The sequence below is a fragment of the Rhyacophila brunnea genome, unplaced genomic scaffold (genome assembly GCF_057557595.1).
Source record: "Rhyacophila brunnea isolate RB1 unplaced genomic scaffold, BYU_Rbru_1.0 scaffold_9, whole genome shotgun sequence".
Classification (NCBI taxonomy): domain Eukaryota; kingdom Metazoa; phylum Arthropoda; class Insecta; order Trichoptera; family Rhyacophilidae; genus Rhyacophila; species Rhyacophila brunnea.
Genome location: NW_028233361.1, coordinates 24,770,180 through 24,796,961, shown reverse-complemented (window position 1 = coordinate 24,796,961; position 26,782 = coordinate 24,770,180). Strand labels below are relative to the sequence as shown.

At 32.2% G+C, this 26,782-nt stretch overlaps 1 protein-coding gene across 1 annotated transcript in view; it reads right to left on the bottom strand.

The window, feature by feature from the left end:
- Window positions 1-26,782, bottom strand: part of LOC147063424 (tonsoku-like protein) — a 35,800-nt gene that overhangs the window by 6,546 nt on the left and 2,472 nt on the right. Inside the window, exons 4-13 of the mRNA XM_085959888.1 lie at window positions 25,867-26,143; window positions 23,596-23,749; window positions 21,959-22,163; window positions 18,452-18,641; window positions 15,464-15,698; window positions 13,919-14,031; window positions 13,224-13,410; window positions 11,170-12,484; window positions 1,961-2,136; window positions 143-830 (exon numbers count right to left, since the gene is read on the bottom strand). Of these exons, the coding sequence (XP_085816014.1) occupies window positions 143-830; window positions 1,961-2,136; window positions 11,170-12,484; window positions 13,224-13,410; window positions 13,919-14,031; window positions 15,464-15,698; window positions 18,452-18,641; window positions 21,959-22,163; window positions 23,596-23,749; window positions 25,867-26,143 (3,540 nt within the window). The remainder of the gene's footprint in view (window positions 1-142; window positions 831-1,960; window positions 2,137-11,169; window positions 12,485-13,223; window positions 13,411-13,918; window positions 14,032-15,463; window positions 15,699-18,451; window positions 18,642-21,958; window positions 22,164-23,595; window positions 23,750-25,866; window positions 26,144-26,782) is intronic.

Sequence of the window (26,782 nt, the reverse complement as noted above, 5' to 3'; positions counted from 1 at the left end):
GTCCGTGCCATTACTCAGGTTAATCGTGTCACTGCTTAAGCATGAAACTATTCAAAGTACAGAAAGAGATAGTTGATGAATCAATTATAGCTAACTTATTTGAGAAATTTAAATTAATAACATTATTAGTGGTTCAATTTACCTCAGTATTTCGGTGATGTCCGAGTCTGTAAGATTACATCTTGATAATGATATTTTCTTCAATCTCGTATTGGAATCATTACCAAGAAAATTGGCAATACTATCACAGTTTATCTTCAATCCTTCTAACATCAAATTTGTGACTGCACTTGGATTTAACGAATAAAATATATTCTTCAAAACAGTATCGTGCAAATCATTGAAACTCAAATCCAAAGTTTCAAGATAATCGAATTCCATTTTCAATAACTCAAATGTCTGTTTGACAATATCACACGACTTTACATTGAGGGATTTTAACCTCACATGTCTGGTCAATCTCAATAAATGGCAAAAGCCTATCTCTCCCAAAGGATTAAAACTAAAATCAAGTTCGAGAAGATTGTTTCTATGGGAAACCGATTTTTCAAACATGTTGACAAAATAATTGATTCCTTCGGCGTCAATACAATTGCCACTTAAGTTGATGCATTTTATTTGGTTCAGTGATGGCAAACAAAGCGATAAATTTTTGATTCCGTCACTCCCAAGACAGTTATTCGGGAGGATTAAGCTTGTAAGATTCGTTTGATGTTTTAACGCTTTAAATACTGGCTTTGTTTCAGTGGCACTTAGGCTAAGGTTTGCCAAAGACAGTGAATGGGTCGCCTGGCTGGATTCTAACATATCGCGTAAATGGTTATCTACTTCTGTAACAAAAAAAATACAAAATAATTACAATACCTACCAATAGTTTTTAAAAAAGTTTTTGTTCATTCTACAGTTCTTAAAGTTAATTATTGATTTTGATAACTGTTTCAGGCTAAAAACTCATCTTCAGATTAATCTAACAATAACTAAATTCATGACAGACATAATTAATTCATGGCTCTGACGTCACGACAGAGTGGGAAAGGTGGCAAAAAGAGATAAATGGCATATTATTTTATTCTTATATTATTTATTTAATATTATAATATAAGATTTATATGAGCTTAATCTACTATGAGAGTTGAGAATTAATCGTTGTTTTCATATTTAACTTCAGTTATCATTCAAATTATTCTAAAGTTTGACAAACTGGAAAAATATAGAATTAACAAAAACCTTGTATTAAAACCACAAGAATGGAAATGCCTGTTCAACATGATTAATAAAATATCTCTAATTAATTTCTTCTGCCAATACAGAAACATGCTCTCTTCTCCACATCACATTTTTTGAGTGTAGTTAAATTTGTTTCAAATATTTTAGGTCCTTGAATGGTTTGAAAGGTCGCGAGACCTTTCAAGACAATCATAGATTCTACTTCTTTTGGTGCTGTCATCTATCAAAATTTGGCGACCGACCTGCAGTACAACTCCTTATCCTGGGCCAATCGTATCGGCTAGCCAAGAGAATCTCTTTCTACGTAAGCTTCTGCTGCCCTCTACCTTTTCCTGCATTATGAGTTGGAGTAAACACACTTCTCTATATTATATCTCTATAGATATAGGGAAACAAATCAAAATACCTTGTTCTAAAATAATGGTGTTTGAAAATTTTGCAAAAGTTTTCATTTCAATATTAAATCTTCGATTTTTTTAAGTAAATGTGTTTATTTTTTATTTACAATGCACAACGAAATTTTACAGTTTAACATATAATCAGCACACATTCCTGTTTATAATTGAATTAATGATTAATCCCAGAAAGGGTTTTTTTGTTGAATTATAAAGAAAAGACCCTTCTACTTTGAACGGCATTATTAACTTAAAACCTTAATAATTTGAGTTGTTTCTCTATAGAACTAGGATATCGTAACGTATCAATTTCTGAACACGAATAATTGCATGTATACCTGTTTCAAATTGAACACAGCACTCTATGTAGCGATCTCCTAGTGGGGGTAGATTCCAACTAGTGATAGATGCTTGAAGTTCTGTCTGTCCTATGATTAAACTGACAGGGTCATCGTCAGCCAAGATAGCTCCATCAGATGTGAGAAGACTTAACGTTGGTTGCACTCCTTCAACACTATAAAATTAAAATTACATATAGAGTTAAGAAAATCTCAATCTCGAGATTCGGGATTTCCCGAAATGATGAAATTTTCAATTCTCGAGATTCGGGATTTCCAGAAAAGAATTCTCGAAATTTAAAAAAAACCTGTAAAAATCCTAAAATCAGTGTAAAAACAGACAAATTCCAAAAAAATAACTAAATAACTACTACTTAATAACTACTTAAAATACTAAATAAAAAGACAAACAAAATAGAAGTAGGAAAACAAATATAATTGAAAATATTACTTATTAAAATGGAATTTCAAAAAACACAGACTGTCAATCGCAGCGTCTGACAATCGCATACTTAAGCTTTGAGACACAAAATTCCGTGATGTTGCAAAAATTGTGTTCATTTTGAGTGGACGTTGGCTTAATTGTGTTAAATGCCCCAATCAGTCTTTGAACGATTTGTGTTATATGTCCACTTTTTTCATATAGAAAATCGTTTTTCAATTAATATTTGATAATAAAGAAATCCCGAATCCCGAGAAAAGATTCTCGAGATCCAGGATTTCCCAAAATGTTAAAAATTTCAATTCTCGAGATTCGGGATGGGAAATCTCGAAAATTTCTCGAGAATTCCCATTGGGAAATTCCCGAAACCCAACTCTAATTACATGGTAGTCATAATTTAAGACAATTACTGAAAATACACCATCCACAATAATGAGCCCTATTCTATAACCATAATGCAGTGGCGAAGGGTGTAGGTAGGTTGTTCAGATCTAACATAAATAGTACACACTAAACTTTAAATAACTAACGTCAAACATATTTGTTTTCATTGAACCAAGACTACATACAATGTGTAGTTAGTGTTTTGTTATTTTTAAAAATTCAATTTAACCTTGTCTAATCCAAGCCATAGTATGTAATAATCAAAAAATACTCATTTATCTATAAAATATTTGAAATTATGCAATTTAAACCATACATAATTTTAGATATTTTATAGATAAAAGAATCTTTATTATTGATTTGGTTTGGGTATGCAGGGCTTAAGGCGAATTCTTTGCCTCAATTTACGATCAAATGTGACTTCAACGCCATCTAAAGGCATATACAGGCATCTACCATGAATTTCTAAAAATGTGTTACTAAAAACTTTCGTCGATCGCAACCAGATGGCAATAAAATGTAAAATAAAATATTGTGTGTCGCCACATATTAAAAATCATAAGCTTGATAAAAATGCATTTAAATTTATTATATATTTACTTACCTATGTAAAAATATTTACAATTAATATTCACCCCATAAAATATTTACAATTCTAACATGTATATTTGATTTGATTTAAAGTGTTTATGATTTTTACATTTTGTTTACCGTAGTTTTTTTTACAGTGGCAATAAAAGGGTATCCTGTCCAGTTAATGAACCAGATTTTTTTACGTTGTCAATACGAATTAATATAAATATTTTTCTACAGTAAAATTCATTTATAGTAGTAAATGAACATTTACGTACAAATGTTTATAAGATTGAGTTTAATCTTGTACAATTGACAATTACATCGAATTTCTACTAGAGGTGGAATAAAAGAATGATATTAAATGAATAGCAAAACAAATGCCATTCGAATTATTATTAAACAAAATAAGGAATATACAGTTGTACTTGGTTATTACTAGGAAGGTTGGACCGGCTGAATTTGCTCGTTATAAGCGGTACTCGTTATATCAGAGAATAGGTATTTTTATTGTCGGCGAAAACAACAATTAGACACTTAACTAGTGTCATAAACGTAATCTGTCCCCGGCGGCATCCTGTCCGATCGGATTTTATTGCTTAGGGTCGAAATGTCTTTAAACGATCAACACATTACCAGTATTTTAGCTCGGTATATCCGATAAGTATCTCGTTATAACAGTGAATAAAAATGTTTTGAGAAAATCATATACCAAATGTCAACGATTGTTTCCTCATTACATCCGAGATCTCGCTATGTCCGAGATTGTAATAACCGAGTTCGACTGTAGTTATAATTATGACAATATAGTCGATATTATATAGACATCCCAATTCATTTCGTTTCAACCATGTCCGATCCTAATGGGTTCATATGGGCCTCCACAGAGTGGACGGTTTGTATTAACTAACTAACTATATCTGAGATAAGAATAAAGTAAGACACGCAACGAATTGAATAAAAAAGAAGTTGGAGGTAAGAAAAAACGTAAATAAACATGCGAACAAATCTTGATAAGCAAACCCAAGGACAAAATAAGTGACAAATTAAAAAAAAAATTGTAAAACGTAAGAAAAAAATTTAGAATTTGAAGTAAGTGCACCACTGAGAAAAAGACAGAACGTTATTTCTTTGAAAAAATCTAATGTCGATTTTAAAGAACAGTGCAAGATAAAATAAAAGATAGTTTTATTTATTTTACCTATAAATGTGTAAGTGAAATGGATTTGGACATATAAAAAGAAACCTTATTGGCCCAGTGGTTTCTAGGTGTGGACTTTTGTAATTCCCTGAAGATCTCGAATAAATAATTAAAAATTATCAACACCTATACCATATTCCTAGGCATCTACTATGATTGAAAAGTAGATCTTAATTTTTTGTATTTATGATTGCTTCATAAAAAAAACAATATTTACGACTTTATGATGTAGCAGATAAATGAGCAACTAAATAGTGATCCAAATATTATGAAAAGTTCAACTATCAAAGCATCACGGCATAAAATTAGTAATACCACGGTTATACACAATTTATTGTACCTACCTATTGTTATAATTTTCTTAGTTCATTTAATCGTTTTTAATTTAATTTATTTTCAAATTCACCTCTTATGTGTTCATTCACTGAATTGTTTACCCTATATTTTACGGAGACTAATAATAACTTCTATTTTCTACATACTAAATTATCAACCTCCACTTTTTGACAGGACGGCATACAGTTATATAGGCACGTAGATAATAATTTTAAGGCCGTAGACAGGAATGAACGTTTGATGGCCCAAATATAGTACAATAGTATGTATGTAATTAAAGTTAGGGTACAAGTCGGTTATCCTGGATACAGCGGCAAACACATTTTGAAAATAGCCTATATACTGGATTATTTGTTAGGATTACCTAATCTAACTTAAACTAACCCAAACTAACAAATAATCCAGTATATCGGCTATTTTCAAAATGTGTTTGCCGCTGTATCCAGGATAAACATATAGAACAAAAGTTGTGAAAGAAAGAAGTGGAAGTTTGTCGAGGCTGTTTTGATCGGGTTAATTTGTCTTTGATTAATATTGTGACTAGAAATTTTAACAATTCTTATTATTTTTAACATTGTATGTTGTTCATAATTTTCGCGACTACCACGTGAATAGACGAATTTTATTTACTTATAACATTTTAAACACTTAACATAAATAGGGAGAAATTGTACAGTCACTAGACAAAGATTAAATTTGATGTGTGTCATAAGTATGCTTTCTTTATATTATTATGAAACTATATTTATTTTAAAATCGCTTTATAAAAGGTAGGTACGTCAAAACAGTAATAAATATCTGAAATAATTTCACAACACTATTTCAAAAAGTGGAGGTTGATATATGATCGTCCATTGTGACATATGCTCCAATATCGCAAACCGAAAATGCTATTATGGACAGAGCAAAATTAACAGAGTGCTTGTCTTCATACCTGGCGACATGCTGGCGACCCTTTATTTTCAATGTATGTGTGTGTGTGTATTTTTTAATCTATGCGAGTATTGTTTCAAAAATGGCACGATTTATTTCCGCTTTAGCAGCACATGTCGATAAAAGTCTTGTCATATATTAATTTTATTTACTATCGATTAGTTAATATACAAAAATACAAGATTAAATTTAAATAACTACCCTAAAAATTAATAAATAATATTTTTAATAGAAACGCTAACCGTTTTTTCTCAGTTATTGCGTACAAACCGAGTTTTTTCGATTTTAATTACATGCTTTCTAACCTCAAAATCGATGTTTTTTAAATTTGAAAAAAAAGATATAAGGATATAATAAATTCCAATTTCCGTTTAGCATTTTCCTAGGTAATATATTTACGTATATTTTTATCGTAATTTTGATAATTAAATTTATGTCATTCATTCTTGCCACCCGATACAAATGTACTGAATTTGACACGTATTTTTGGAATATGGAACTCCATGATGACTTTAAATTTTTTATTTTATTTTTCTCATTACTTTTGAATATATATTTACCGATTAATAAACTTTTCTAGCTATTTTTCGATAACAACTTTACATAGAGACATCACCTTAAGAGCATACATCAGTGAAACGGCAAATAATTTTGAACAATAGGTGGGACGTAATTTCGCACTCGTTGCCAATCGGAGAGCAATAGTCGAGCTGTGAGCACGTCAATTTGTTTTGTGATGGTGTCGGAGGAATATATTCTTAAATCGTGTAAAGATGACTAAAAAACGTTACGCATTTACTCAAAAAAGAAAACATGTCAATGAATATATTATTATTACTAGCATAACAATAAACATGACATTAAATGGAAGCATGTTGAATTTTTATGACAAATTAGATTTTGTTCGTCACCCGTCGTTTGCACAATCTGCGCGTCGCATAGTCACAATCTTTTTAGATCATGCCTCAGCTGAAGTATAGCCTTAATGGATTTTAAAAAACGAAACCAACATCATCTGTAATATGTATTCTTACAACGAAAACAAATAAATATGACTGAAAAGTGTGTACTATTTTTGTCAGATCGCCCATTGCATACCTGAACTATTAGGGTTTGGCTTAGGCAGGGTTTAATTTAATTTAAAAAACTAACCAGCACCATCTGCCATTTCTATTATTACATATATAGTTCTATGAAAACAAATAAGTATGACTGACAAAGTTTAGTATGCACTATTTATGTCGAATCCTAACAGCCTACCCCAGCCAGCCCCTCGCCACTGCCATAATGTCATAGTTACGATTTCATAGCGCTTTATGTACATAATTACTTTCTCAGAAACAAGGAAGGATAGTGATTGTAGAATATTAATGAGACTTATTTTATAAGTTTAATGAACATATTTATTTCTTAGAGAGAATTCAATGGAAATGGTATATAATGGAAAAAATGTGTGATAAATATATCTTAGGTTTCTTGTTATGAGAGCAATGTTTTTGCTGTCTTGAACCAAAAAAACCATAATATTATGATTTTTCTCATTAAGTATAACATCATTTAAAGATTATTTTGTTATGGAAGTTTTGTAATTCTAGCTCAAAATAAGTTGGTAAATATCTACCTACATTACATTTTGGTTCCTAATCGCAATGAATAATTAAATTAAGGAAGAACGGTTGGTTATTTAGCAATAATTTTTATTCGAAAAAATTGTATCGGAAATTTTATAGGTAAGTAGATCCATCTATGATCGAAAATGAAAACAATGAAAATGAAAAAAAAATCTATTTTACCCCCATACATTTTATAATTTGAAATTCGAATTTTTTCTATTTTTGTACCTGTCAATTTCGTACCACAAAAGAAGATTTTACTGTAGCAGTGGCGAAGACTTTATACTAGCCTATTATTTAAAGCAGGGGGGTGTATCAGGCATACACCTAAGAGGTATTAAATGATTTGTATGCAGTCCAGACTGTAGAAATCTGTTGGATCGACTGCTTAACAAAATGGCAGTATGTCATGTGACTGGATATTGTAGATATCTACTAGAACTACTGTTACAAAATGGCGGTGAAAAATGTGACCAGCTATCATATATGTTATCCAGCTATATTGTACATTTATATTTGCCATGTGTAATAAATATTTTTTTTTATTCAACGAATAATTACAATATTTAGAAATGTCATGCTTACGTAATTTTAAAACACTTCTGAAAAATATATAACTACTAGAAAAAATCTTTTTGAAACAAATACGACACCCAGCAGGATCGTGAAGGATTAAATAATTATAATTTATGTTTATTATCTCTTCATTCTTTATTAATGTTTCTTTATAAAATAAATATATTCTTTGAAGCTTGTGTTTATCAAGTGGAGAAATCTTATTTCAATTATTTCCAGTTATTTAATTATCCTCTAGATAATTTATTAATAATATTTCATATTACAGAGTTTTTATTGTGCAGCATTTTTATTAGGTATATTGTTATAACTTATAATAAATTGTGACATATTATTTAATTTGTGATATATGGATGTTAGTATTGTTGCAAAAAAATTCCATACCTACTATAAGAAATATTATATTTATATACATATTCATATCGTTATCATCATCATCATCAACTAGGATCAATCCACTGATGGATGAAGGGTTCCTCAACTTGATTCTATTACTAGCGGTTAAACGAATTTGTGATATTTTACCTATTTCTATCATCCTTATCAACATCGACCTGAACCAATCCACTGCTGGATAAAGACCTCCCTAGCCTGATTCTATTCCTTTCTGTCATTTGAATTGCCATATTCGGTTGTATAATTGGTATATCGGTTGAGTGGATTTTGCGTTAAAATCAGACAAACGGATAGACAGATAGAGATTACAAGTTTATATCATGGGCCAAACATAAATATACGTCAGTAAATTTGTACCTTAATCTCGATTCAATTTACTCTGTCACCATATCGTGCTTATTGATTTAATAAGTGTTTGTCGTACTGTATATTTTTATCTTTTAACATTTTTGATGCGCCATTTTTTTTTGATCTAGCCTTTCTATTTTAAATAATAACGTGTAAATTATCATTTTCGTTGTGTCATCCTAACTGAATTACAAAAAAATAATTATTTATCATTCGCTTAACTCCAGACCATATCCAAAATGAAAACACTCATGAGGTATTACAAAAAAAAAAAAAGCAATGTGACTTTCAACAGATGGCACACCGATCAGGAATCAAACGTACTAACCATACGTACTCTGCTCAGAGACATTCGCAGCAGAGAGGTTAAAATGGAATATAATACGTCATAATCTTTATCCTATGAAAATAAATTTATTAGGTCGAGAGTTCTTATTTTGAATATTTATATTTTGTTTACTGGATTTTTCAAATGTCAAATGAATACGAAACAAAACACAATCGGATTGGTGAAAAATACATTGAAATCTGCTAAAACGTGTGTCAAATTAAATACTTTTCGTAATAATTGGCTAGTAATAATTAATATTAGATAAAATTTATTAAATAATGTCGATGGATAGGTGTGCAGTAAAAGGGTGTGATAATTTACCAACCACGAGTAAGAAGAGTTAATAAAACATGAAACGGTGGTGAAATTCTGTCGATCCCAAAGACTAAGGTGGGCTGGACACGTTGAGAGAATGCCTGAGCACAGGACGCCAAAAATCATGACCAAGTGGATCCCACAGTGGAAACGGTCATGGGGCAGACCAAAGAAGAGGTGGGCTGACTGTATCGAAGAGGACTGGAGAAAGATGGGGAGGGCTGGAGACTGGAGAGGAGCAGCCAGGGAAAGGAGCGTGTGGAGGACAATTGTAGAGGAGGCCAAATCCCGCCCCGGGATGTAGTGCCGAGAAAGAAGAAGAAGGTACCTACCTACTTATACATAAGGATAAAAATTCTCATGTTTTTTGATAAATTTGATATTTTAAGGGGTACTTTAAATAAACTAATGTGTTCCTCAAAAAATCGATTCTCTAGCGAGAATCATAATATAAAACTCTTAAAGAGTAAATGACATTTTATCATTTTGAACCTTGAATCTATAAAATAAAACTACATGAATTAATTTGTGTAAGTATTTAAATTAACATGGCGTTAATCGTCTATAATGAAGTTTCAATATTGCATTGCAAATGGAATTCTTCCAATTAAATGCTATCTCATTTAATATAAATTATATAAGCCTTCAGTAAAATTTCTTGTGATTAATTGAAAAATGTTAAACCTTACTTTAATTTAAGATTTTATTGAATTTGTCATATTACATTCTGTTTTCGATAATCTGATGATATTTTGTTGTAATATTATGTATTTATATTTTTATTGTATATGCTGTTCTGTGTAGTATTTCAAAAAATAAAATGTCCCAGTCCAAGATTCTAGCCACTTTTTAAAACAAAGACCTCCAGTTCAAGATTCGAGCCATTTTTTAAAACGAAGACCTCCAGTCCAAATTTGAGAGAGATATATAGAGAATGATTTTGAACCACTTCTACACATTGATGTGGCGTATCTATAGTATATAGTATATTAGTCTATGATTTAAAGCCTTCCTTAAGAAAAAAGAATTTTATTGCTTATTAACGTATTTAAATAATAACTTTATTGTTTTATATTCTACAAAAATAATATAATTTGCCAACCTTATTATAATGGCAAAAGAAATCAAGTGTAAACATAAAAAGTAAGGTTATCCAACTTTACTCTATTTTCTTCTATAATCTCTACAGTTGATCTGAAATCTTTACCGAGGTGATTTCATAACAGATTTTTTTATGTAAAATGGTTATTAGCCATCCTATTCAGACCATGATCTGGGTCCAACAGACACAAAATAAAATGTGAATTTACCAGATATTATAAGGTTCAAACATGCAATCCAACATTTCAGAAGTAAATATTCCGCCGCTAGGCAACAATAAGCTATCTTAGTAGATTTTTGGGTTTCCACCGTGTGTCCTTCTTCCTTCTTTACTCGATGTTTCGGGCCCGTTGCAGAGGCCATTATCAAGAGATGATATGTTTTATGATGAAAATGTAGTGTAGGTATGTGAATGTAAACGTTGCTCTAAGAATGTCAAAAGGAATCCCATTAGCTAAGAGCAAACGTTGCTCAGAGTAATCTGTCAATTGTTACGACCAGGGATACCGGCTCGAATATTGGATTTTGCTTATAGTGCGAGTAAAAAAGGAAGAAGGACACACGGTCGAAACCCAAAAATCTACTACGATAATAAACAACCGTGAAAGCCTCAAACATTATATAACAATAAGCTACTTTATAGTTTTATAAAAGTCATACTTATAGTATCTCCGCGATGCTTCCTTTGCAAGCCAACTTATAGTTAAAGAATCCACCTTATCCATCTTGATGGGAATAAGCAGAAGTTTGTCTTGCACCCTCACTTTGACAGCAGCCGGTGGCAATGACGGTTGACTTTGAGGAGTAATATAAGACGGATTAATCGTGAAAGCTTCTGGTGACGCAGTCTTCGGCGTAAATAGTTGCCCGCTTGTGGAATCCGGTTCTTCAGAACCTTCAACATTTCTAGTCCGACTTGTGTTGGAAGATATGCTGATATTTGAGCAAGATTCTGAATCACTGTCGTTAGAGAAATAGTTATTATCGTGCGATGTTGAATGTACGTTTCGTTTCCTAGAGAAGCCAGATTTTAATAGAGATGTTTGACGTTTCCATTTACGTGACGGTACCTTATTGGTGGATATACTTTCAAATGGTTTTCTGGGTTGAACTCCTCGTGAGATTTCTGCATTTTTAAATGAAGATACATTTTCAGATTGGAATATATCAGTTGAATTTTCTGAATCAGATTTCTGATCAATTTCTCTCACATTTGAAGTGATATCGGGACCACTATTAATAATGTTAACAAAATCGATTTCATCTGTTTTTCTTTTCTTGCTATGCGATTTCACCATGTCATCATCCAGCCAATCCTCACCTACTTCTTCGGCAGCCAAAATGGCTCCTTTCTTGCGTTTCTCATTCTCTTTAAAGTTTCCATCATCACTGTCGGCATCATCAATTTGCCTCGTCCTCAGAGCTTTCATCGCATTTCTATATTCACTTACACCAGCATTTTTACATTTCTGTTTTGAAGATTTCTGATTCAATCCATTGGAAGATTGATTACTAGACTCATCTTGACTCGTTTTACTATTTTTTGTCGAAGGTAAAGAATTTTCACTGTCACTATTGGAACTATCAGGAAAAGATTTATATTTATTTAGGATTTTTGGTTCTCCAAAAATATCATCCATACATTCAACATTTTTCCTCAGATCTCTTTTATTTAGTGAAAATCTCTGTTCCCTAAGAGGTTGTTTAGAATGTTTTTTTTCCGGTGGTAATTTTGACACTTTTGTGTTATCACTCGATCCAGTATTCAAAATAGATTTATGCAATCTTGAACAAAGCGTCTCATAGAATATGTGATCGGTCGGATCAATTTCTGTTCCTTTCCTCCATTTCCTTAGCACATCAAGAGTGGTCTGACCGGCATCATTTTTAATCGACGGCGACGCTCCGTTTTCCAAAAGCAACTCGACTATGTCCAAATGACCATTACTTGCTGCATCGCAAATCGGAGATATACCTAAATAAAAAAATATTACTGTTTATTAAATAGAAAAATATTTTTTAACATAATGCCACAGGCAATTGCCTCAAGCAGCTTGGCGAATTGATTTTTATTAGTCCAGACGTAAGTAATGAAATTATAGTACATATATGAAACTAGTGACATCTTAAAATATTTATTATTAAAGAAACCTATTAAAAAAGACCCTAAATCATTATTTTCAATAAGAAGAATTTCAGATTCTTAAATCTTGTGTTTATTCAGCATTGAATTAAAAATAATATGATTCAGTTTCTACACAAATATAACATTTAAAATAAACATATCGCGAGTGGAGAACTAGAAGGTTCTAAGTGTTTGTCCTTGGCGAAACAAAAGTAACAATGAGGTAGCTAAGAATAGTACTTCATTGTTGGGTTTGTTTTCTCAAGGACGAACACTTAGAACCTTGTAGTATTAGGCTCGCGATATATATTCAGTTTAATCATAGATTTTAAATTAAGTTGAATATGATAAAACAAATTGCCTCGCTGAACTATATACAGCAAGACTTATTACATATTGATCACTGTCTATGTGTGTTTTGTTATTTACCTCCGTCCAATAGGCAGTCTTCGCCACTAATATAATGTAATCATTCTTTTTTGGTTTCATAATAAATAGACAATGAAATTAACAAAATTAACAGGTTTTATCAACGAAGATTAACTTTAGATTATTAAACGTAATATGTATTCAAATATTATTATCTTACCATCACATTGAGTTCCCCCTCTATCATTTATATGAGCACCATTTTTAATTAAGGTTTCCACAACATCTTTATATCCATGAATGCACGCCTCATGTAATGGAAGCCAACCGGCATTGTCACGGACATTAACTGGATGGCCTTGAGAGATCAAGCGATCTACAAGCAGAGTGTTGCCTGATATGCAAGCCTGGAAAAATTAATAATGCAATACTATTTGCGTATAACGTTCAAGATATATCATAAGATAGTGCCACGAATTGCTAGGGCAGGTAATAAGAGATTCATTTGAAACTATGCTAAAGAATTATTTTGCTGCAAATAGAATAAAAATGTATAGAAGCAAATCGTGAACACTAACTACAAAAGCAACGAAATGAGGTAAGATTCTGTGGCGGATATACGAACCCATAAGTGAGGGTCGGTTATGGAGAATCAAGTTTAGTGATGAGTTAGTTGCAAAGCATGTACCAGGTTTCAAAACTCTTGTCAGCGCACGACAGACCAATATACTAAGAAATGGTACTTGTTAGGAGCCCAAGAGGAAAGAAGCCAATCGGTCACAATCGGTAGTGAGAAGCAATACAAGATCTCTTCTCAATGTTAATCACAGAGGATCGCACCAGCGTGGTATAGAAGAAGGCTTAAATTGAGCTGTTGCACCATTGAAAGAAAAATAGTTAAAAACAGAAACTAACCTGGTGTAATTGTGTTTCACCTTTTGTATTCTTCTTTACAGCAAAACCTTTACCTCGCTTTCTGGTAACTCGTGGCTTGTCATTTTCTTCGTTCTCATTATCTTCTGACAGATCTAAACACGAAATCATAAAGTTAGGTATTACCAAAGTCGAAATAACCTACTTCAATGGTGATGGAGCCTTTACGTATTTATTAACTGTTGATAGGCAAAATCACACAAGTGACTATTGCTAATATTATTTCAGTAGAACAAAAACAATGCAATCTCAATTCAAACGCATCTGATACGGTGAAAATTTTTCTGATGGGATGAAATGTGTGGTGTACAAATACGTAAAACCCAGAATTCACTTACGCAGTTTTGTTGTTCAAAAGTCGATATGAAAGTGAAACTGATAATAAAGTTACAGAATCTAATACAGGTGTTCATCGATTTCCGTACGTTCTACTTTCGTATAATTCGCTATTTCATACATTTCTTAAAATTGAGATTTTTGTCGATAATGCAAAAACTATGCTTCCATGCAGTCGCTCCCCTCTCCTCCACTCCTTGTGACCTTCATAAATAATCATGGTCTGTCGACGCATGTCGAAGCGTTGTGCACTTTTCCAGTTTAGCTGTTTATTTATTAGACTATGTCTGATCCTAATAAGATCATAGGTATGGGCCTCCACAGGGTGGAGAATTTGTATCAACAGAATTTGTTTTTATGAGAAATGAATGTTGCCCAATTCCAGGATTCTAACCTGGGACCCACAACATTATAAGCCACCTATGTGTAAATATTTCACCCTTATAAATTTATAAACATTACTGAGAAATGGAGTAACTGCAGTGTTTACACGAATAAAAAGAAATTAAGAATTCATAAACTTCATACGATTGAGACAAAGATGGAAATATTTAGGCGTTCTGAAAGCGTCAAATTCTTCGCTTCAATCGGTCGTTCGTATGACTTAAGCCAGACTATGATGGAAATATATCTTCAAAGATTGTTTCCAAACGACACAGCATAGTGATGGATGAAATAGAGAGATTTTTGTCATCACGGATTGATCATCAACAACAATAAAATGTCCCTCTGAGTTTTTTAATTATTCAAGCTGAGGCTCTTAGTTTGTATGAAGATTGGAAAACTCACTTAAAAGAAGATTCTAATATGGAATTTCAAGCAAATAAAGTCTGGTTCGACAAATTTAAATTGATGTATTTTTTACATAATATTATATTCACTGGAGAAACTGCCAGTGCAGATAAAGATACTGCAAATGAATTTATTTCCTCATTGTCCAAAAAATTTAAAATACACTTTTTGATGTTTTTTTTACATTGCTCTATTTCCGACATTCAACATTCATACACATTTTCAGGAACCAATTATATACGGATGTCGAAGACTACCTGTAGTTAAATTATTTGCAGCAATTAATCACATTTCGCATTTCCCGTTCATTTGTAACAAACTTTACATTTCACACACAAAGACTGCCAAAACTCCACAATTTGTATTGTCTCAATACTTCAGTCAATAAAGGATACATACCTGTCAAATCTTCCAGACAGATATCATCGCCGATATCCGGAGTATTTAGTGTGTTCACCTCTCTGCTTTCTTCATCTGATGAATCATCGGATTCCAAGTAATCCTTCACATTACCCATTAATGACATTTCATCTTCAAGTTGTTTTGCTTTATCATGTTTGCCAATGTCTTTATAATATTTAATTTGGAGTTTGAACGATTTTCCTATACGTTTTTCATTGTGTTCCTTCATTGCCTGAAGTTAATAAGACAATAAACTTAATACACAGCAATAAATTAAAAATATAACATGACTTTAAAAATAGTGCTGCTTCCGGACGTAGGACATATGAGGTGTCTAATAACAAAAACCTGGTGTTTACGCTAGGTTTACTGCAGACCTTATGATCTTTTCAGGACATGCAACAGTGCTTTTGAGGGGTCTAGAATTCCATGTAGCTGGGGTCCTCTATTAACAGAGAGAATAGCCTTGAAATCTATATAAAAAGAAGAATTGACACTCGAAATGCATCTTGTACAAAACACTAATAAGACCAGCAGCCCAATTTTTCAACAAAGCACTACAAAACCCGATGCTTTGACTAAAGCATTGACTAAAATATGTGAAATTTTTAGTTTTATAGGAAATGTTGTGCATATACAATCGAGCCATGAATAAAAATTAACCATAAGTGCGGGTGAGCAAGCATTCGGCACACTTAGACCTCCGCTTTATGCGTTAGAGCAAGATAAATAGAGCAAGAAAATTTTTGTGTCGATTTCATGGAAATTAAATAACATTATTATCCATTTTGGTAATGACTTCATATTTAATCAGTACTTACCCATTAACGTTGCATTATTAAACAATTGATTTTTAAAGTATGTAGCTAATTAATCCTTAGAAGCTAGTTACGTCTCCAATATTACAAGAATCTGAACGGAATTTACGATGTATTTTAAAACTAAACATGTGTGATTATGTATTACAAAATCACAATAAATACTTAAATGAGAATTTAAACACAAAATAACACTTTCAACGATAATAGTTATATAAAAGACAATAGATGAACAGCCTTCTACAATATTTCGTATGACATTAAACATCTGACGTTTACGATATGTATATATGTGCGATTGCAAGCGCCTCTGCCGTCTAAGCACATGTACTTAAATTCAATCTGCACTCCGCACTGCCAGTTGAGAAAATATATAATTTCTCGTACTCTAACTGAAGTAGGTTTGCGCAATGGGTCCGTAGTGCTTCGTTCAGAAATCGACCTCTGGTTGTCAGGTACCACTCGGAGACCTGATGCATTACTAAAATAACGACTATAAGCATGGAAAAAATGTTGGGCTCATTTGAGTGGGGCGTGCTATGTGGTATATTTGGATCCAACAATGACACACAGTTGGGGTGGAGACAAAGACACAATTAGGAGCCGTACGCTTTATATGGGGCACGCACATTGTACGGTTCATCAAATTTGACAGCCTTAGATAACTGGGCCATGTACATAGGACGGAAAAGTCATGCATGCAAAAAAAAATACATTCAGGAAGCCGGAAGGCAAACGAAAATCTGGTCGACCTCCTACAAGATGGATGGGTAGTGTCGAGTTGGATTTAAAGACCTTGGGCATCCTAAACTAGAGGGAAGCGGGTTTGGATAGACTCTCATCTTACACGGTAGAGCCAGATGCTTGAGGAGGCCAAGACCCAGATAGGGTTTTAGCGTCATGAAGAATAACAAAAACCCATAAGTCACATATAAGGTCAAAATTTAACACAAAATATGTCCATATTATATGTGCAATTTCACACAATATGTAATTGTTTAAAATGTGCCAAAATCACATGACAAAATGATTTACAGAAATCGATTATTTAAAGCAGCAGTCCCCAACCGGTGGTCGTGGACCACCACATTTGCAATTTTCGTATTTATTAAAAAGTTTCAGTATATTCTTATAATATTTTTTTTTGCAATTTTAGCCTTATTACGTCGTCAGTCCATATACAATGTGAGAAGAAATAAATTGAATAAAGTTTGCTGTTCGGGATAACATAAAGTGCAAATATCGACATACTGATATTATTATTTCGTCTCTGTTCTGGCAGAACACACTAACTGGAGAATACTAGTTTTGAGTAATTTGACTTTGAAGTTGTTAAAATGTTTGAAATAATGGTCTATCATGTGAGTTTATTAAGTAATCGTAAAAAGGATGACTTTAAAATAAAGACTGTTTATTTATTAAGAAGGTTTCCAGACGGTAAAGTTTGAAATAAGGAACATTTTGGTACTAACTCAGTATGTCATTTTTTCGAATTAGTGTCTTCTGCCAGAACAGTGACGATTTGTAATCCTTGGAAACGGCCGATTTCGACACACCACTAATGAATATCTGTGTTAATAAGTTTATTTATTATAATTCTTTTATCATTATATTGACATATCGAATTTTAACAAGTGAGGAAAAAATACGTGGTAGTGGTCTGCGGAATTCAAGATTTTGAGTTTAGTGGTCCGCTAGATCCAAAAGGCTGGGGATCGCTGATTTAAAGTACGTCCAATTTTATATTTCATGGATATATTGCATTAAGGGTGATAATCAGTTAATATATAATATATATGCATATTGTTGTAAAATACTATATAAAAAATAAACTAACGTTAAAATCAACCAGTTACACTTCACACACAAAAATGTGATTTACCACTGACATTGAATAGTGTGTAATCAATAGCGATTTTTATTATAAGACGCCTCATATATTGTAATATAATAATATATTACAAACATGAAATTTTGAAACATGTAAAATAGATGTGTGCAACACGTAATCTATACTGTCTTTAAAATTAATTGAAATAAAAGCATAGGTACTGAACAACCTCTTGGTTAAAATCAGTTGTTGTTTTAGTATATATTATGTAGTAAACAGCTGATTTTAATATTATGATAATAATAAAACAATACATTTCAAGTAGTTTGCGCTCACCTCCTCTCTAGCTTTCTGATAAGCACTTTCAACATCTTCGCATGATTTTCCAGCCAAATTCTTGGTAATGGCAATGTTCAGAAGTGTCACAAATGCTTCACTGGGGATATCTTTAATCAGTTCATATTCTTTTTCGTAATATTCCAAAGCTTTCTCGTAATTACCAATATCTTTATACGTTTGGTACAGACTAAAACATCACAATCACAATCAGATGCTACCAAGACATATAATATTTCGACACCTACGTATAAGGTCAGAACGGCAAAATGGTAACTTTTCAGTTGCACGATTTCAATCAGTTTTAATGACACCAAACAATAACTTAAATGCGGGAATTGTAATTTTTTAATTATGTCTTACATCTTTAGTCTTTTCCACGCGGACGGAACACCTGTCGTACACTAATTAATTGGCCATCAATACAATTAGCATGTTATTTAAATGCGGTAATTAAAAAGTAATTAAATGCTCCGCAGTCAACATGTTAAAATTATATAATAAAGGCAATTAAGTCAAATTAGACAAAAACTCTGACCTTTTACGTAGGAGGTGTCGATTTATGTAATAAATTAATAACCAAAAACAGTCATTCTTTCTACTTTAGATGTAGGATTTACCTTCACAGTAACAGTGATCTATTGGTATCGCTCTTGACACATTTGAAAAAGTATTTCGACAGACTAACATAAATTAAATGTCATTTAATAACCATGACTGTTTATATATTTATTTTGTGGACATATTTTTACCATAACGTACATTTGTATCAAGACAAGATCTTACATGGTTTAAATAAAAAAATTAAAGAAAACCTTCAATGCAGATGGAGAATTAAATATGCAAAGTGAAGAAGAAAAAAAAGATTTTTAGGGCTAATGATTAAATTAGCTGCAATTTATTTTGCATTGCAGATTTATTTTCTAAGTCGAACTATGGTAAAAAAAATAACTTGCATACATATTACAAGTTTAAAAGAAGTTTTGGTACTGTTCGGTTATCAGGAATACAGCGGAAAACACATTTTGAAAATAGCCGATAAACTGGATTATTTGCTAGGTTAACCCAGTGGTCGGCAAACTGCGGCTCGCGAGCCACATGTGGCTCTTTCGCCCCTTGAGTGTGGCTCTACCACAAATGACCACGTACGGACTCAAATAGTGAAAGATAGAACAGTCAAAATGTCTTCGAATATAACCAACCAGCAAGTCGAAGATCTAAATTGGTTTCAGCTTTATCAATAGCAGTTGACAAGTCTTGTTACATAAATGATACAGCACAAATTTGTATGATTTATTTCATCTACTGGTCTTAAAGAAGAACTATTAGGATTATTGGCACTCAAAGGTCAAACACGTGGCGAGGATATTGCAAATGCTGTAATTGAGTGCATGGAAAAACATCATATTCCACTCGATAAAATTGTGTCATTTTCAACAGACAGGGCGAAAAGTATCACTGGCATAAGAAAGGGGTGTGTTACTGTTTTGAAAGAAAAAAATAGTCACGAGATACTTGCTTACCATTGCATCATTCCCCAAGAAGCGCTTTATGCGCAGACATTTCCAGAAGAAATTTGCAAAGTTATGGAATTTGTGATTAAGATTATCAACCCCATTATAGCTAAAGCTCTTAATTGTCGCCAATTTAAAGATTTTTTAGTTGAAATGGAGAGTGAGTACGCAGATCTTCTGCTGCATAATAAGGTACATTGGTTATCAAGAGGAAACGTTTTAAAATGTTTTGCTTACTTATTAATAGAAATCAAAGCATTTCTCCTTGTGAAGGGAGTTCACTATCCAGAAATAACGGATGATCAGTTGATCCAAAAAAATATTTCATGGTGGACATTACGTTTCATCTAAATCAGCTTAATCGTAAACTACGGGGGGAAGGAAACACATTTTTTTCGATGTTAGAAGAAGTTATTTCATTCGAAAATAAATTATCCATTTGCTCAAGATTTCGAAAGAGAATCTTTGCTAACTAAGCCTGCTGAAACATCGCCAAGAAAATCATTCTGATATTGACATTTGCTATTTCAAAACAACAATTTTAAATAAGAGGGAAGCTTTTCTCAACAGGTATCAAGAATTCAGAAACAGCAAAGCGACGTCAGTTTTTGTTAAAAAAAAACCCTTTTAATGCTGAGGTAACAGAATTAATTTTTCCCCCTTAATGTTGACATTGGCAACTTTGAAATGCAATTGCTGGATTTAAAAATAAAGAATTATGGAGCTCTACATTTGAACGTCTCTGTGCTGATTGGACATATTGGAGAAAAACAAATATGAACATGGTTCACAGCGCAAGTAGTCTGCTTTGAAAGACCTGGAGAAGGAAGACATGATGATTACGAATAGTATTCATGACTCATATGATCAGTTGAAAAAACTAGCGTTTGCCGTACTTTCACTTTCCGGTTCTACATATTCATGCGAACAATCTTTTTCAAGCATGAACCTTATCAAGAGTAAACTGAGAAGTTGTCTTATTGATGAGAACCTGGAATCGTGCCTAAAATTAAAAACAACAACATACAAACCTGACTTCCCCAAACTTTTCAAGGAAATGGATATTAAGTGTTTGTCGTGATTTAATAAAATAAATTGTATGGATACTTTACTTACAATTTAATTTTTATCAATAAATAAGATCATTATTAAGTATGATATCAAGTTTTATTCAGTATACTTGTGTACTTGTGTTCAGTGTACCTACATATTATATACTTTAAGTTTAAGAAATTTGGCTCTCAGAAGAAATCTCAATCGTTGTACTGTTGATATTTGGCTCTTTTGACTAATAAGTTTGCCGACCACTGGGTTAACCTAACCAAACCTAACCTAACCCAACCTAAACTAACCCAAACTAACAAATAATCCAGTATATCGGGTATTTTCAAAATGTGTTTTCCGCTGTATTCCTGATAACCGAACAGTACCGAAGTTTTTAATACAATCAACTATCATTATTTAGCTGAACAATCATAAAACCACAGTTTATAAGAAAATAACCAAGGCAATACATCAGCAGCAATGCCGCCAATAGAGAGAATATACAGTATTCTAATTACCAATTCAACTACATATTCAAATAACGTTCTGGAAACACTACCAAGTGTTGTACTACAAGAGTTCTTATTATTATAGTCTCTCTATTATATTAGCATCCTTTTTCTTTTTGCTTTCCGAAATTTGATTTTTTTGCAATGCGTAAGTGCAATTAAGGAATTGATTAAATTTTATTTTAATTTGCTATGGAATTGACAAATAAATTACTATTAGGGTTAACTGTCACAATTTTTACCAGTGAAATTATAATTCATTTACTTTGAAGATAGTAGGGCGTAGATGACAATGTAGAAATAACCCAGTCATCGACACAAAATCTCATTGTCATATAAATTATAACAATTATCACTGGACAGGCAACAGTAGAGCCTTAATCCATACCAGTAAGGCATACAGGACGTAGGAAATAATATAAAGTAATAATTTTCATTACCAAACATAAATAGATTCAAGCTCCTTCCCAGTATGACCAGCCTTTTCGGCACACTCCAACATTTTGTGGTAACTGCTGATGGCTTTGTCAAAATTTTTCAACGAGCATGCACCATCACCGATTCTCTCATATAACTTCATCATGGTTTCATGGTCATTCGAGTCAGAAGTCACCAGAAGATCTTCAGAATAGCACAAAGCAGCGACTGGAGATAACAAAGAACAGTCAATGGATAAATTCAAATAAATTAATCTCCAATGTACATGAAGGTCGAAGAGATCATTGTTATTCATTTAGATTTTAGATGGTAAAGATTGGCAGAGGATTCGTATTTGTGACAGATGACGGATGGAAATTTCAGATTTATTGATCCTGATCACTGCTAGAGCCGAGTTAACTCGTCAAGGCATGTATGTCGTCTCAGGCCATGGTCAAGTTAACTTGTGCATTCTTGTAAACGTCATAACTTCTGAATAAACTATTTGTGTATATTTTCTACACCATATTTATCATTTTAGAGTGAAAATAAACTCGATAAACATGTTGATTTGGTAAGTTATCACAAATATTTATCATGCTGTTCCTATTTCATATTTTTTAAGAGATCTATTTTATTCCAAAAATAGCTGGCCTACAAGTGTCCACCTAGTAAAAATTGGCTGGCAGTGATAAGGTCAAGTTATTATTTTAAGATGTCTTTAATCCATAGCAAGTACCTAATGGGTTGAGTGAATGGGCAACACCTATTCCTTGTTTAATACTTTGGACGCTGAAGACGCACATGCGCGTAAAGACCAGGCGGCCGATCGATGTAATTAACGTGCATTTTAAAGGTGCTAATTAAAAAATCATTATATAGTCAGCAGCGAATCAGTTAATCATAAAATTATAACCCGTATGCTATAAAGATCCATATGCTCTGCCTAAGAGCGAAAATGGTATTTTATCATATTATATAACTTCAGAAAATCATCAGAAAAATAAAATTGTAGGAAATATTTTGAACAAAGTGAAATTTGAACATACATCTTCTGACTGCCAAGTGCTTTCCTTGGTGTGGAAAGTGTTTCAAAATTCTATGACAGATTGCATCAATGTTGCTCCAGCTTGATGTCACCACAATGATATCTTTATATTTGTGAATTATTTTAATTACCTAACTATTTTTTACCAAAGATAAAGAAAGGCACTTGGCCAAGTGCCAATGCCAAGTCAAAGATATATTCGAATCCGACTATATTCAAGATATTTTCTAATATTTACCAATAGACGTGTTTCTCTAAGTTATGAATTTACAATAAAGAATGTTACATTCTTAAATCTTGTGAATATAAATCTTGAACATAAAATAAAATTTCACCTTATATTGACAGAAAATGTTATTCATAAGAAACAGTGCTAAGGAAGCCTACATCACTGTAATCGTTAATCGCGAGTGGAGAACTACAAGGTTTTAAGTGTTTGTTCTTGACGAAACAAAGTAACAATGAGGCTACTTAGAATACTACTTCAATGTTGAGTTTGTTTTCTCAAGGATGAACACTTAGAACCTTGTAGTATTAGGTTCGCGTAATATCAGGACGATCAAACAAAATACTGTGAGTAGAGAAAAAACAGTATTCAAAGGTTTCTCTTACCTATCTTTAATTTCCTCTCAATATCACTTTTTTCATTTTCATCAGGCGATTTTTTCTTCCACGCTTTAATCAACATCATTTTGGCACTATGAAAATCCGTCATCTTGCAAAGCGTGTCTGCTTTTAAATGTAATGCCTCGCACTGTTTCAATACCTGCAAAATTAGATGTCAATTATACATGTTTCACAAAATTCGTTACATACGCGCACCCACTGGAGGTAGGAGAAGACAACGACAACCAAATCTAAAGTGGCCAGACTGCGTTATAGAACTGTCTTAGGGTCATCCAGAATAGATCTGGAGGAGGCCAAAATCCATCAAGACTTTACACATAAAATAGCCATTCGCACACATTATTTTTTATCATTCAGATTTTATACATTTTATTAAATATCACATCAAAACAAGCACCCTAAAATTAATAGGAAAGTTTGAATATATCCGTTAACATTATTTCAAATTTATAAAAGTTACTCTTCCACAAAGATCAGCTGATTTAGTTATCCAAGATTCACCTTTCAGCATCATCAAGCTCTATACAGTGTATACCTTGACTTTGTTAAACATACATTAATGTAATTGACAAATTTTTTTAATATAATAATAATAAATAATTCACAAGATTTAAGAATGTAACATTCTTTTATTGAACATACGTAGTTTAGCGTATTTTTTTCAAAAAGATCTTTTCTGGCGGTTATAATATCAACACCTCCTACATTATAAGTCCGTCAGTCAGTCAGTATAAGAACGTAACTGCCAAATGGTACTTTTCAGTAATACGATTTTAATAAATTTTAATGACAGCACAATGTTAATTTTTTATGCTGAAATCGTAATTTTTTGGTTAATTAATACAAATACTGATTGAATTTTTGTTTTTTTTTCAATTATCATTGTTGTATTATCGTTAAAATTATTTAATAAAAGGCAATCAAGTCAAAATAGCCAAAAATAGCCAAAAACGCAGTTACAGCCTTTAAGTAGGAGGTGTCGATATAATATTATATTTCTCAGAAGTATTTTCAAATCATGTGTGATAATAATATGTTGTAAACATACGAAAACTAAGAAAAATTTAGAAATATCTGTATGAAAATAATATTTAGAGCAGGGGTGGGCAAACTGCGGCCCGCCGGGTATTTTTTTGAGGCCCGCCATCATTAATTGTACTTCTGATTACGAATAACTTTTTTATAATTTTTTAAAAAATATTGACAATAGATTAAAATTTTAAGAATTTGTTGTTTCGTAAATGTATTATCTCTGTGCGTCTTCCTTACGTCTCGTCTCACACTATGTAACCACTATTTTCTACGTTGAACATCGTGACACATTTAAATACTTTTAACTCCGCGTTGCAAGGAAAAAAAATATATGCCTATGATATGGTAAAAAGTTTGAATGGATTTCGATCAAATAACAACGTCGACCACTTTCCAACTTTGAAGTTGCTGAATAGGTATATCAGAATATAAATTTGAAGAATATGGTAAAATTATTAAAGCTCTGAATGACGATTTTTCACAAAGATTTGGTGACTTCCGAAAAATTTAGACAAGTTAAGCAATAGTACGCGATCCATTTTCAATAGATATTGATAGTGTACCGACAGAGCTATAACTTGATATTATTGATCTGCAGTGTGACACCGATTTAAGAGAATTGCATCGTCGTGAAGAAATCTCCAAATTTTTCAATGCCCTTAATTCAGATAAATTCGACCAACTTAAAGATTATGCAAGAAAAATGTTCATTATTTTTGGATCAACCTATATATGTGAACAAAAGTTTTCGATCATGAACCTCAATAAAAATTCTTTACGATCAAATATCTCCGATGCCCATTTACAAGCAGTTTTGAGAATATCAACTACAAAATTAACACCCCTATTTAAAAAAATGTTAAAAAATGTACAACAGTTTCATTCTTCTCATAATTTTTTTTGTAATGTTTATTTTTCGTGATAATAAGTAGTGTATATCTAAAAACGGTATTTTACTTGCGGCCCGCCGCTCATTTTGAATTCTTGAATTTGGCCCTCCATCCAAAAAGTTTGCCCCCCCCTGATTTAGAGTAACCAAAGTATAAAAATGAAGCTCATTAAAAGATGATCATCATCAAATAATACTTAAAACTTCCTGATATGGAGGTACCTATTTGATTAAATTAATGACTTTTGCGCACATATCTAACTAAATTGAATTATTTGCTACCAGATATATGTCAATTATTGCTGAAAGTAATATAGTAAAGTAATATACCTTACCTTATTTTCTAGTCTTTTAGCTACTTCTAATGCACAATTAAAGCATTGTAGAGCTTTAGAATTATTATGATGCTTTGTGGAATAAAGAAGACCTTCCGTGACATAACACTGATTCAGAAGCTCATGAAGGTCTTCATTCTTGCATATTATGATGGCTTTCTGAATGAATTCAATGGCTCTTTCGAATATGCCAAGATGCTCAAGGACAACGCCAATATTGAGAAGAAGTCGTGCTCTCATGTCCATGAATTCATGGTTATTTATTCTGCCTTTTAAACTGAAAATAAAAAATAATAGGTATAAAAACCAGAAAATTATCACTTTTATTTCTTCGAGATTATATTTTGACGTAAACTTTTAATATTTTGTTTGCAATGGGCAACATCTGATAAATAAACAATTATATAGAAAATACTCAATATTTACATAAACATATCAATGCAAAGATTCATATTTTATTTTAAGATGTTTGCTATGCTAAGAAGACATTTTTGTGTTTAACCCGTGTATCCTTTTAACGCATTCGCTGCTGAGTAGATAATGATTTTTTAATCAGCACCTTTAAAATGCACGTTAATTACATCGATCGGCTGCCTCGTCATTACGCGCATGTGCGTCTTCAGCGTCCAAAGTATTAAGCAGGGATGAATCGTTTAATTTTGTCTTGACAATGGATTGAAAAACGATGTAAATATTGACGTATTTACTGAATTTAATTTAATTAATATAGGTAATACCATTGTTGTCTGTTGTATACTGTTGTATCCACTGAAGTACAGTAGGCGCTCGGTAATCCATCCACACAATTAAGTTGGATCGAGTCCACAATAGATTTCTTAGATTTCTCTACTTAAGAACATACGGATTCTTTCCTTATGATAATGACAATAAAATGAATTTCCCGACTCGTTTTCTT